The 14907-nt window shown below is 42.1% G+C and overlaps 1 protein-coding gene across 1 annotated transcript in view; it reads left to right on the top strand.

Moving 5' to 3' along the window:
* LOC111055259 (girdin) overlaps positions 1-14235 on the top strand; it is a 58227-nt gene extending 43992 nt beyond the window's left edge. Inside the window, exons 16-18 of the mRNA XM_039424705.1 lie at positions 6791-6865; positions 10573-10623; positions 13991-14235. Coding sequence (XP_039280639.1) covers positions 6791-6865; positions 10573-10623; positions 13991-14167 — 303 coding nt within the window. The 3' untranslated portion in view covers positions 14168-14235. The remainder of the gene's footprint in view (positions 1-6790; positions 6866-10572; positions 10624-13990) is intronic.
* The last annotated feature ends 672 nt before the right edge of the window (positions 14236-14907 follow it).

Genomic DNA, 14907 nt, shown 5'->3' with positions numbered 1-14907 from the left:
GCTCCACCGTCAACCTCTAGTCACGCCACTACCGCAACCAGCAACATGGCCAACTTACCGGCTCCAGCCATCAGCTACACCGGCAACCTCAGCCAGCTGACCAGCATAGCGACCCTGCTACCGTTCTTCCGCGGCAAGCTCCATGAAGACCCCATCACCTTCATGCGACAGTGCACCGAGCTGCTACAGGGTCACCACATTCCCAGCTATACCTGGGTCATGCTTCTAAAAGCGCAACTACAAGACGACGCCGCCGCCTGGTGGAGAGACTACGGAGAATTCGTCACCACCTGGGAACAGTTCCGTGACTGACTTCAGGCCCATTTCTCGGGAGCCCATCGCAGCCGCTCACACGGAATTTTATGGCACCACCCACAAACCGAACCAGCCAGTGGAGCGATTCATCCGTCAGAAGCTCCAACTACAGCAGCGCTTAGGAACCAACCTGGCTGAAGACGAGGTGATCGCCCTGCTCATCGGTCAGCTGAGTTCCGAGCTTCGCACCCTAGTTCGAGCTGCTTGTCCCACGATCTATGAAGAGCTGATCATGATCGCCAACGACCTGGAAACCGACCTCAACAGTCGACCAAAATATAAGCTGCCTCAACCTACGGCACCCGCAGGGCCACCCCATCGAGAGCCGCCGCCGAGGTTCAACTACAACCAGCTTCCTCAGTGTCATTACTGCCCGGCCAAGCATTTTCATCGCGACTGCCCAGAACTCGCGAAGAAACGGCAGGGAAACGGCGATACTGGAGAGACTCGGACTCCACCCCTCCAGCACGGAAAGTAGGAGTCCACTACACTAACGATGAGGTGCAAGACCCGCAGCGCCAGCCTCGCAGGTCACCACCCCAACTACAAGCGATAACCGTCACCGAACCGGCCAGCCAGTCATTCCTTGGTCACGCCACCGTGGATCCTGCCAGCGTCACCAAGCCTCCTTCCAACGTCACCGAAGACCCCTCGCTCTTCTCGGCTGACGGAGACTCTCCACGGTACCTAGCAGCCGCACCTCCATGGGCTATCAAGAATGACCCAGTACCAGTCGTCACCCGGGTCACCGTCTCACAACAGCAACCGCGTCCGGCACACCCTTGCGCGTCAACCACCCAGCCGTCACTCATGACCGTCTCACTCACAACGGATCGATCGCCTACCCGTCACGCCACCATAGACCCTGCTAGCGTCGCTAAGTCTCCTTCCAATGTCACCGAAGACCCCTTGCTCTTCCCGGCTGACAGAGACTCTCCACAGCACCCAGCAGCCGCGCCTCTACTGGCCCGCGAGAGGACAGCATCACCAGCCGATGAGCGCGTCATCGACCACCAGCCTGGGGAGGAACATGCAACTGTGACCCACACGCACCCGCCACCTACCGGGGTCGCTGTCATGGACGGAGTCACCAACACTGCCCCGCCGCAGTCAGCCACCAGGTCACCAACACTGACCCAGCCGCATTCAGCCACCAGGTCACCAACACTGCCCCAGCCGCAGTCAGCCACCAGGTCACCAACACTGCCCCAGCCGCAGTCACCGACAAGGTCACCAACACTGCCGCCCCAGTAGTCAACAACCACATCACCAGCCCTCCGCCCAGCCAAGCACCGAACCTAGCCGTGATCCAGATAGACGGACAGACTCTACCCCGGATCCCTGTCATCCTCGCGGGTAAACAACTACACGCTCTACTCGATTCAGCCGCAACGCACAACTTCGTGAGAGCTGCCCACCTCGACCACGGTACACGGATCCAACCGCTGAAGCTACCTGTACTGCTGGCCAACTGTCCCACTAGCTGCGAAACGGCCATACAAGGACATCTGGAACTCCAGATCCAACAGCACATTCAAAATATTCCCTTCCTAGGTCTACCTGACCTACGCGAAGACATCATCTTGGGACGACCATGGTTTCGGGAGAATAAGGCAGTGCTTGACTTTGAGCAAGACAGGCTAATCTACGGCAAGACGCAGCGAGACACAATCTTCTGGATAGCGCAACCACCAGTCTCAGTAGAGATGGACACTCACCTGGTTGACAAGTTACTAGAAGACACGCCCAGCGACCAGCACCGACGGTTAACAGTATTACTGCAACAACACGCAAAATTGTTCATGGAGCAGATGCCACCCTCCATCACCACGGCCGCCACCATGACAATTCAACTCAACAGCTCAGAAATACGCAGCCAGCGGCCTTACCGATACTCACGGGAGAAACTGCAAATTATCGAGTCCGAAGTTGCCGCCCTCAAGGAACGCAACCTGGTAGAAGCCAGTGATTCGCCTTACAACTCTCCAATCGTCGTTGTCCCCAAGAAGGACGGCACATCACGGTTCTGCATCGATTACCGATGGCTGAATTCCATCACCGTTCCAGCCACGGCACCGCAGATGACCCTACAGGACGTCATTCGAAGCCTGGGAACTTCAAAAATATTCAGCTCACTCGACCTACGGATGGGATACTGGCAGGTACCACTCGCACCCCAGTCTCGACCTTACACGGCCTTCACCACTCCCTACGGCGAAAAGCTACAATTTAAGGTCATGCCTTTCGGCCTACGAAATGCACCCAGCTGCTTCCAATCCATGATGAACAAGGTACTGAGTGGATACGTCGACAAGTTCTGCTACGCTTATCTCGACGACATCATTGTGTACTCGGATACCTGGGAAGAACACTTACTCCACTTAGCCAAAGTGTTTGAACGGTTAAATCTATACAATCTCTCTGTCTCAGCAGCAAAATGCCAGATCGGCCGCAAGCAACTTGAATACCTTGGTCACATAATCACCTCCGAGGGCAACCAAGCAAAACCGCAGGCTATCCTAGCTGTGACTTCTGCCCAACCACCCACCACCAGAAAGAAACTGCGAGAATTTCTCGGAGTAGTCGGCTGGCTACAAGAATTTTTACCCAACGCCGCTGACGTTTGTGCGCCTCTGTCTGAGCTACTTAGCACGAAGACGCGATGGAAATGGTCACCAACAGAAGAGACAGCTTTCTGCTGCCTACAAGCATTGACCGCCAACATCCAACCACTCTGTCGACCAGATTTCTCCAAGACCTTCATCCTACAGACAGACGCCAGCAAGGTCGGTATAGGGGCTGTCCTATACCAAGAAATCAACAATGACCGTAAGGTGATCGCATATGCCAGTGCCAAGCTGAACCACACAGAACAACAGTATCACAGTAACGAACAAGAGTGCCTTGCGGTTGTCTGGGCAATAAAGCGATATCCCCCTTACCTGGAAGGCAGGCCATTCATACTCTGTACCGACAATAAGGTGATTACCTGGTTACAAACTGCAAAGGAGAGCCGCGCCAAACTCACTCGATGGGCCCTGCTCCTACAAGAATTTGACTTCACCCTAGAACACTGCCCGGGTAAAGAGAATCAGTTCGCCGACGCACTGTCATGGCAACCCGACAACGAAAAAGTTGAGGAGACCAGTCAACAACTAGAACGAACCATGCCTCCCGACATCCTGCCAGTCACCAGTGAACCCGCTACGCTAGCAAGCATCGCAACCGAAACTGAACTGTTAGAAGAGATTCGGAAAGCACAGGCCACAGACGACCAGATCAACGCGCAGGTGCAACGATGGATGGAGATCGAACCCCGACCGTTGGAGGATCAACCAGGAACTGATCAAGTATTCCTCACCAGTTACCGCCTACACAACCGACTCTGGGAGAAGAAGACACGCGACGGTTGGCGAATAGTCATACCGCCCAACTTTCGCACCTGGCTACTGTTCCGCTATCACGACGATGATCTAATGGGACATCCAGGCTACGCCGAAACCTACCGAAACATCGCTACATACTACACTTGGCCCCGTATGAAGGCGCAGATAACCGCGTACGTACAAAATTGCCTGCTGTGTAGCTGCTCAAAAGCGTACAACCGGAATCACGAACCTACGCAACGACCGCGACGGTCTACTAGACCATGGGAACCGTATGTCTCGATCTGATGGGCCCCTACCCACTCTCCAAGCGAAGAAATCGATTCATATTGGTCATCACTGATTCTTTCTCCAGGTGGATAGAAGCCTACCCGCTGCCTCACGGCGACGCCAACACGATTGGCCGCACGATGGATACGCACCTGTTTCCCAGATGGGGATACCCAAAAATCCTACTCTCCGACAATGGCACTCAGTTTACGGGAAACTATGGAACGAACTCTGCCTCAAATGGGGAGTCTTACACTACACCACGCCAATTTATCACCCCCGAGCCAACCCTACCGAGAGAAGGAACCAGGAACTCAAGAAGGGACTACGGATCCGCCTACAAGAACAACACCAAGAATGGGAGAACCAACTACCATCCGTGCTATTCACCCTGCGAAATCGACAGAACACGGCAACAAGATACAGCCCCAGTCAAATCCTGTTTGGCCAAACCCTTCCACGGCCAGGGGAATGGAGCCACTGGCCCGAAAATCAACTCGAACCGCACAAAGACCATATTAACCAGCGTCTACACACGCTAACCGCAATCCAACGCGAAGCCGTGTTGAACCAAGAAAATTATCTCAATAGGAAGGGAGACCCGATAGCCGAGACACAGCCTCGTTACCAGATCGGCGACCAGGTGCTCACACGGAATCATCAACTCTCAAACAAGGCTCAGAAATTCCACGCGGGCCTAGCACCCAGATGGAAGGGACCATATACGGTCGCCCACAACCAAGGAGCTGTCTACTGGATCACCCGTGACAACGAGACCATCAAGGTGTACAAGACTCAACTACGCCCGGCTCCAACCACCGACCAGCAACATCTCTTGGAATAACAACCCACCTGTTGGGGGAGACCCTTCTGGTCTTATTTCTGTAATTATTGACCACAACCCACCTGTTGGGGGAGACCCTTCTGGTCTCACTTCTGTAAAATTATCGCCCAATGGCACTTTTGTATATTTTGTAAACATTGTATCTTGTTTTTTGCAATCAATAAATTCTCGCCGTGGCTACCTCAAACGGGGGGGGGGGGGAATTGATACCTCCCTCGCGTTCGCTACCTTTCAGCCTGCCGCTCTGCTCTGCTCCCCACGCCACGCATCAACCAAATGAGTGGTTGACCCACCCGCCACCAGGGTGCGCCTCAGTCGCCGCCACCGTTCCTGCGTTTCTATTGGCCGAGCACCGCCGGCCAATAGCAGCGCAGGTGAACTCGGGGACTGTGAATAAAAGGGGCTCTCCTACCCTCGATAGCACTTGCTCACTAGCAGCCTTCCACTGAAGAGCCAGAGAGACCACCAGCCGAGACCACTACCAAGACCACTACCAGCCGAGACCACTACCGAGACCAGGAGCAGAGCAGCGAGCAGGCCAATGAGGGAACCACGGCGAGACTAACCGCAACCTGAGGTGTCTTCCTTGTCTACTACCCAGCCGATGCCTAGGAGGAACCGAGCCGGCCGCCGAATCCAGAAGAGGAGGGCCCTACGTCGGCTTCGCCAGGTGGAGGAGAGGCTGAGGCTGTACACCGCCGCGCCAGCTGCGCCCCAAGACTTAGCGCCCCAGCCTAACAACTGGCGCGCGGTTCTGGATGCGCGGGTTGGGTGCCGAACCGACATCGGAGTGTGTGCAGCGGAAGCCTACGACCCTGCCTGCCCGGGGTTTGACCGAAGGCCCCTTCTAAACGAGGAAGTGGTCGAGGAGGTCCTCCCGGCGGAGATTCGGCACGACCTCTGGCTAGTAGATCACCCGGTCAGCCCTCTCCGTAGCCCGGGTAAACCAGAGTGGAGACTGCGAACCATTGACTTGAGCCCCTGCCGGCCTGCTCTCGCACCAGACGGACCTGCCCGGGACCCTCGCGCGGCGTGGTATCGCGCCAGTCGACGACTACTAAACATCTAGCCTGCCTTGGTCCCTTTTAGGGCCACCAGCAACAATCTTGGTCCCTTTTCAGGGCCACCAAAAGCCATTTTTTTCAGACAGTGGTAACAAACCCCTCGCTCGACCCGACTGACTAGCCCAATTGATGAACGAGCCACGCCTTCCGCCATATCAATGTGTATGATAAGTTATGTTCAATCTAATAGAATCTATAAGTTTTCTTAAGGATTATATTATCTATTAAGGATTTGGTGTAAACGCAGCTTTAGTCTGTAGTGTTACTGAGTTTACAGCTTTGTGAGCATGTCGTTTTATCAAGGGCAGAGTTTTACCTCTGTGGGGTAAAAGTAGGGTTAAGTGGGATAAATAAACCAATTTACTGTGGAGTTTCCTTGAAGAAATAATTTATAAAAACATGCGACACACGCTGGATGAACACACTGGGTCAACATCAATGTAAACGTGCTAAAAAGTGTCATCAAACATGATAAAATAAGTTCGTGCATGAATTACTGGAAAAGGCAGCCATTTTGAGCATTTGTTGTAAAAATGTTAATAATTTTTATATACATGTACTAATCTATACTATAATAAAGGAAAGAGCTGGCTACACACGTACTGGATAGGACAATTATGTTTGACGCATCATCACGTCTGAACTACTGGACTGTTTAACTTGAAATTTTGCATATACATTCTTAATTAACTGGGTATGGTTATAGGCCTATTTTCAATTCTTCAAGATTTTATTACGTCAAGTTTTAAAATAGACCATTGTGGAGCACGGGTTACCTGCTAGAGAAAAATGAAGTTTGTGAAATGCATTTTACTACTTCCTTATCCTATATGATGTGCGTATTGATATGCGCGATTTTTCGATCACTCTGTATTATAAAATTTTTATCTAGAATTTGTAATCGTTTTCAGATAACCAATCAACAAGAAACAATCGATTTGCTGCAGAACTCTCTACAAATGGAACAGACTGAGATGGAAACTTTGGTATGTTTTTCTCTATCTAAAAATGCTAGAATCGTTCTTCATTGTAATTAAATTAATGTTTGTGTGATTATATTTATCTCATTAGTATTTTTGTAAGAAAGAATTCTTAACATTGCTTATTTTTCTAAACATAAGTCAGATGTGTAAGCAGTTTTTAATTTTTAATTTTACAGATTTCAATTTGATATGAGAACTATTTGTGTAAGTAATAGGAATGAGAGTAAACACGACATAAGTATTTAATACCTTAAGAAAGGTTTTTTAATAACTTGAACTATACAGGTTTCGAATTGGAATGAGTTTGTTTGGAGACTTAGTAACAGTAATAAAAAATTCAAAACATATGTTGTTATACAACAGTGTCGTTGAGAAGTTAATATTGTGGAAATTATTCGTATTAAATAAAACGAGTATTGAAATTGTCAAAAACCACAGATTTTATTGAGAGGTTATCAGAGATTGACAATGGTGTAACAACCGAAACCGGTCTTTCTAACTTTCAATAAAATATGTTGTTTTTGACAATTTCTTAGTCTTTTTATTTAATATGACAAAATTTATATTCCAAGCAAGAGAAATTCGTTAGATTGGATTCCAATATTGTAGAATTTAACTGAATTAATATCACATTTGTCTGGAGTCTAAATGTTGTATAAGCACTTTATATGATCTGTCACCTCACACATATGTTATAAGTGTCACTTTATTCTTTATTAATTCAAGTACACCATCAAAAAGAATAAGGTAACCTTGTGCTATTCCTCTTCCAAATTTAGATGAGGTTATTTATTTATTTACTTATTTCATTGACAATCACAAATCATAATAATAATAATATATAATATGATTGGGAGAAGACAACAGGCATAGCCCAAAACTGTCTTCTCCCAAATTTTTAAAAATAAAAGTTTCAGAAAAGAATGAGGTTAAGATTTCACTTTTCACTTTAAAAAGTCCAATTTCCACTTCAAAACTAATAACTAAACTAAATAGGTACACATAGTCCATAGTTACACTCTGTGGGTTTCAGTCTTATGACGCATCCACACCTTGGCCCAACGCGTACAAATGACGACCAGCTCCAGAGTGTGGATGGGTGGTTTTCCAGCGCTCGCCTTCATTGGCCATCGTTGGCCGTTGCTCCGATTTTTGTCGAGTGAAGGCCAATGAAGGCCAGCGCTGGCAAACCACCCATCTACACTCTTGTCAAACAATGCAATACAAGCAGTTAACTGATCAATGCAATACCTTTTGACTTGGATTTCAAAATTAGTAAAAAGAGCGTCAATGAGTGGATTAAGAGGGAATATTTCTTTACCCTAAATATAGCAATTTAATTTAGATTATTTTATTTTCATTTTATAGTATTTTCTCTGCACAATATTTGTTTGATTTTTATGATTCTGCTTTTATAAAGTTTTGTAATTATTAGTTAAATTTAACTTTAACTTTCTGCATTATTTCGAAATATTATGTTTTTCTTTTACTGTTTTGCAACACTCACCAGCGGGCAAAGATTTTCTTTTTGCTGGTGATGCCTAGATTTTATATCTTATTTTAATTTTATTCAAGTATATGTATGAGTAATTATGCTTATGTAATTATATTTTTAATGATATGTCATATTATAAAGATTTTGTAATATGTTTTGAATATTCCAATTGGCAATAAATGAAATTGAAATATTGAAATGCATGCTGTTCCCTGTTTTGTCGTCTGCTCTGCTGCTTTTCTGTGTAATTGAGTTGCTATAGACCTAAATATCATCAATTATTATTGCGTCACTTTTTTAAAGTTTTTATTGTGTTCATGTTAGTTAATATTTTCAATTTCCATCATGGATATGTCGCTGGCTACCGCTGGCGTTGATTGGGCACTGGTCACACATTGCAGTGTGGATGACAAGACCAACGCGACCAAGCAAACTATAGTGAGGTCCACGTTATAATGGCAGTGTTTGATTAGCAATGGTATTGCTATCCTTGTCTATCATTTAACAAAGCGGATAGCGCTATCTCTTTCTCGCTTTGCTCTGTTGCCAGATCGTCTTTTAACAATGTGTAATTGATAATTAATTGACAAAACATTTCATCTCAATTATGAATTGGAAAAAAATAATGGCTCGTTTAATAAAATATAATTGATTATTTTAAACGAGAATGAACAGTTAATACTAGTAGTTCTGTGAACAGTAGACCTCACGCAGTTTTCTCATCCACAAGTATCTGATGTCACCTGTTTGAAATGTTCACAAACTCATTTCACGTTTGAATTTGTATTACATAAATGATAAAATTCATCCAGTTCCGTGATAATCTTTCCATCTGATGAAAATATTATTTCTCAAATATTTAAAAATTGATTTTTTTTTCAATCAAAAATATTATAATTCCTTCAGCATTTAATTATTTTTAATCACCTATTAAATTTGTTGTTTTTTTTAAATGTGAGAATATTGGTACTGATGGACACGCATAATAATACCATGAATGCAAAACAAAATATTGAAACCATAGACCTTATATAAATAGACACGGCTTCTCCAGACATCTGTGTAATGCATGCAAAGAATAATTCACTTGTCAGCTGATTGATTATGAATAATTCTATAGTCTGATTAATCCTTCCTTCAGAGAAGATGATATAATATAGTGATATCGGAGTATGGAGGAATTCCTTTTCTTTTCTTTTCATAGTTGACCGAGCGAAGTGAGGTCTAAGATTCAAGTCGACGGTTTGGCATTTCTCTTAATGTTTAAATGTTTATATGTTGCGCATTCGCGGCGAAACGCGGTAATAGATTTTCATGAAATTTGACAGGTATGTTCCTTTTTTAATTGCGCGTCGACGTATATACAAGGTTTTTGGAAATTTTGCATTTCTAGGATAATATAAAAGGAAAAAGGAGCCTTCTTCATACGTCAATATTAGAGTAAAAATCAGACTATGGAATTATTCATCATAAATCAGCTGTCGAGTTGACTATAAATTGCATGCCATGACGCATGCGATTCAATATCTCAATGTAACTTGGTAAAAAATTAGCAGCTGTGTAGACTATAAATTGCATGCCTCATTGAATGCAATTTTCATGCACTATTAAATAGGATGCAAAGAACTTATAACAGCTCGTCAGGGCGCCTAGATGTCTTCCGGTTTTCTCGCGCTAAATTCCGGAAAGCGTTATATGATAATTAAATCTTGTGTAAGCATGGTCTGATCAAATAAATAGTTAGTGTATCAGTGTGGATGTGCTTATGGTTTGGGACGTCGTTATAACTGCGTGAGGTCTACTTTTCACAGAACTACTAGTAACCTTGAAATGCGAAATTTCAAAATAACCTTGTGTATACATCTACGCGCAGTTGAAAAAGGAATATTCCTGCCTAATCTCATTGAATTCTATCAATGCGTTTGGCCGTAAATGCGTTACATACATACATACAGACAAAAGAAAATCGAGTTACAACATAGACCTCACTACGTTCGGTCAATTACATCAATAAACCTGTATCAGCTACCGTCTATAGAAGGCATTGACAAGACAGAGGTTCGGCAACGTTTTTCTCCTATCTTTCTCCACTGCCATTATAACGTGGACCTCACTATAGGCATTACAATAGGCAAGATCAGTATGACTTCTAATTATAATTTTGTGTAGTTTCTCTCTCACTCCATTACAATAATTCTGTCTCTCTTACTTGCAGAAAGTTGAGAAGGAAAAAGCTGACGCTCAAACCCATGCCTTGAAAGCCAAGGTGAGTTAATTCAAGTAAGAATTCTATCTTCTAAATTCGAAAGTTGAAACTTATATCATATAGTATGACATTTGAAGAACTAAGTCCACAAGAATATCCCATTTTTGGATAATTAAAGTTCAGACTATTCAATTGTAAATAAACAAATCTCTTTTCTGTATAGGGCTACTTGTAATATAAATATAAAGAAAATAAAAATCTCAGTACCCTTTTTTTGAAATATTTTATCACAACATGTTTCGGACATTTATGCCATTTCATAAATGTCCGAAACATGTTGTGATAAAATATTTCAAAAAAAGGGTACTGAGATTTTTATTTTCTTTATATTTAAACAAATCTCTATTTAATTTCTTCGTAAAACCTGGTTTTCACTAGTAGAGTTAGTGGTCGAATAACTGGAATACAAAGGCCCGCCGCGAAGTAGACCCACGCTAATCCACGAAAAGCAACCCACGCTGTGGGATGTTTTTTAAACCATTGCTAGGCTTCTCCAGTTTAAACTATCAGTTCATTCAATTGAAACATATAATAAATTCGTCCATACATTGATTAAATGGGGTTAATGTTTAAAATAACTCTTGGAAAAACGACCATTAGTTTGACAATTCTCCTACAATACTAATCCCTCTATTGTGGGTTATGATTGGTCTTATCTGTTATTTTTTGGCAATTGACAGTTCTACAAACTGTACATCAAGAACCGGATTAGAAATTATTTTTAAAAGACGGCTGTTTTGGCAAAGAAGAATAGAAATATGAACTGGAACTGCAGAATATACATAAAATTGTCTTAGGCCCGGTTGTACAAAAGCCTGATGTATTTGAATCATGATTAAATTCCACGATAACCAATCGGAGAAGGAGGTTTTCTTAGAAGGAGGCTTCTGTGATTGGTTATATTTGCATTCAATCACGGTTAAAATTTAACAAACTTTTGTGCAACCGGGAGTTAGCTCTTAAAGTGCGTACAGACTTATGCGTCACTAACACGTGCATTTCGCTTTTCATTAGCAGCTGATGATATGCTTATTATATCTGTATCTGTACGAATACAGATATAATAAGCATAGCATCAACTGATAAAGATGGTGAAATGCTCGTATTCGTGGGGCATAAGAGTGTGATCACATTGAATACGTATGTGTACAAATGCAATCTTGTTTATGCATGAGAAAACAAATCTAGAAAGAGCAATAGTATCTCTCACACTGAACACTTGCACTTTCTGGTTGCAGCTACAAACAAGTCACAACGTGTTTCAATGGCGGCACTTGATTTTGTTTCACGGCTCATGCATGATCTGATGTTCACTTGCACAGAAATAAACAACAAAAAAGATACAACAATAACAGCCAAGGCATTCCCATTTCCCCTGATAAAGATCTTCAAAACTATAAGTTTCTAACCCTATTAGGTACTTTTTCAACTCAGTTTTAAACCTTACCGTATCCGTCTCGTTTATGATGCTACTCGGAAGGTACCTCACAAATGTTATTCTCATATTTCATATGGTTGAATTTATTTAAATTTTTCTATGATCAGAAAGCCTCATGATATGACCAAAGAATTTAAGACGTCTTTTCTTCATGTCTTTTACAATATTTGAATGTTGCTCAACTAATTTATTTTTTGTAATCTATAACCGTTTTCAGTTAATGTTGGACCAAAAACTTTTCTTATTATTTTCCTTTCCTCCTTCAAATTTTCCAAATCGGCATTCCTGTTAAGGTTCAGTGTCTCACTGGCATAGAGCATCGATGGTTTGATCACTGTGATATAGTGTCTAATTTTTGTGGAAAGCGACAAACATTTCTTCTCTTTTTTTATTTATAAAATAGAATTATAGCACCCTTTGAAATTAATAAAATAATAGATAAATAATACAAATTATAACAACTAGTTTGAGTGTTCACACCATCGACAGGTTTTAAAAATAAATTTCAAATAAACGTTCACCAATAGTTTTGTTATATTCTAGTTATATTTTGCTATATTACTTTCCTTGCCCTATTACCATAGGTAAGGAAAGTATTGCTTTCCGAAAAAATTAAGGTACCCCAATTTCTAAATTTCTATATGTTTCAGGATCCCCTGAGTCAAAAAAAGTGATGTGTGTGTGTGTGTATGAGTGTATGTGCGTCTGTGTACACGATATCTCATCTCCCAATTAACGGGATGACTTGAAATTTGGAACTTAAGGTCCTTACACTATAAGTATCCGACACGAACAATTTCGATCAAATGCAATTCAAGATGGCGGCTAGAATGACAAAAATGTTGTCAAAAACAGGGGTTTTCGCGATTTTCTCGAAAACGACTCCAACGATTTTGATCAAATTTATACCTAATATAGTCATTGATAAGATCTATCAACTGCCACAAGTCCCATATCTGTAAAAATTTCAGGAGCTAATCTATGCAAAGTTTGATTCTAGGTTCCCAATTATCAGGCTTCAGATACAATTTTAACAGAAAATTCAAGTGGTAAAGATTCAGCATGAAAATCTCTACAATTTATGTTCAGTAACATTTTCACCTGAAATTGAAAATAAGCTCGAAATTCAAGAAAATATGATTGTTCAATATTGCAAACTATTGGCAAATGTTGATTCTATTAAATGATTCACTATGAAGAGATAGCAGATCTCGTGTGTCTCCATCGTAATTGTCCTGTCACCAGCTGGCTCAGATTTTTGAATAGTAGACTTGAGATGCGCGTGAACACTAGCGTCAGGTGATCAATTTTCATAACGGCAAGGAAAGTTGTGTGAGTGGGCCACACTAGATCTTTTTAGTTGGTGTGAACACTGAAACTAGTTGTTATAATCAGTATTCTTAAACTATTATTTTATTAATTTCAAAGGGTACTATAATTCTATTTTATAAATGAAAGAAAGTAGCCCTGAATTTATACATTTAAAGAAAACATTTCTTCTCTTATTATAAATAGATTGGTATTATTATATAGAAGGAATTATGATATAGAATAGTAGATATTTCTGAATAATTCAGAAATATCTACTATTCTATATAATAATACCAATTTATTTCTTCTCTTATTATAAATAAATTTCTTATTAAAAAAACAAATTTCTTCTCTTAAGAAGAAATAAATTGGTATTATTATATAGAAGGAATTATTATATAGAATAGTATATATTTCTGAATTATTCAGAAATATCTACTATTCCATATCATAATTCCTTCTATATAATAATACCAATTTATTTATAATAAGAGAAGAAATGTTTTCTTTAAATCTATGAATTAAGGGTTACTTTCTTTTATTTATAAAATAGTTGTTTTCATAATTATTATGAAATAATAAATGCTTATTTACTGTGAAATATGTTTCTGTTTGTAGGTATTGTTGCTGGAAGCAGAGTTGAAGGAGGTGCAAGCTGCCTTGACCAACAACTGCTGTGTTGAAGCAACAGGTTTCGGCGCCGGTAAGGCGTTGAATTCAACATCGAGCAAAACATGGACGCCCTGGTCTGGCAAGCAGACACTCCCCACTCATCGACACATACATGATGTGTGACGTGACGTCATCACATCTTGAATTCATCCATCATGCCCTCAAGCATCACTTTATCATAGATAATAGCAGGTAACCCGTGATCCGCAAGGGTCCAATTGACCTACTGAAGTCTTGAACAATTAAAAATAGGCCTATAACCATCCTCGGTAAATTGAGAATCTATATGCAAAATTTGAAGGTAATCAGTCCAGTAGTTCAGACGTGATGATGCGTCATTCGTGATTTTCCCATCCCGTACGTGTATAAGCCAATTCTTTTCTTTATTATATTATAGACCAGGAGATAATGATCGAATCAATGATCTCCATGGAAGAATCAGAACTTCTGATTTTTGAAGCACACGATTGTCTCTAGTGAACCATTGTGGCGATTGAGTGTACCCAGTCTTTTTTGGCTCAACTCACGCGACTCAAGTCGAGAAGAGACTGCAACTCTAGTCTCTTCTTTACGCAGCATGTGTTTTCAAATGGTGACACTCAAACCAGTCGACTCTAGTCTCCGCGACCTCACGACTGTGAGACTGAGTCGAGCGTCGACTCGACATGTTGGTCGAGCCTCGACTTGAGTTGCATAGTACCGTGCATTTTTAATTGAAGCGAGGTTATTTTTTATGAAAGTGATGTTTTATCATTCTAAAGTCTTGTCATTCAAGATAAGAATTAAATGAGACAATATATTCATAACTAGCTGGCCCTGTGAACTTCGTACCGCCAAATAGTGTAATGCATCTCATGACAAAC

The sequence above is a fragment of the Nilaparvata lugens genome, chromosome 3, assembly GCF_014356525.2.
Source record: "Nilaparvata lugens isolate BPH chromosome 3, ASM1435652v1, whole genome shotgun sequence".
Classification (NCBI taxonomy): Eukaryota; Metazoa; Arthropoda; class Insecta; order Hemiptera; family Delphacidae; genus Nilaparvata; species Nilaparvata lugens.
The sequence above is the reverse complement of the archived record's forward strand: the minus strand, read 5'-3'. Positions and strand labels throughout refer to the sequence as shown.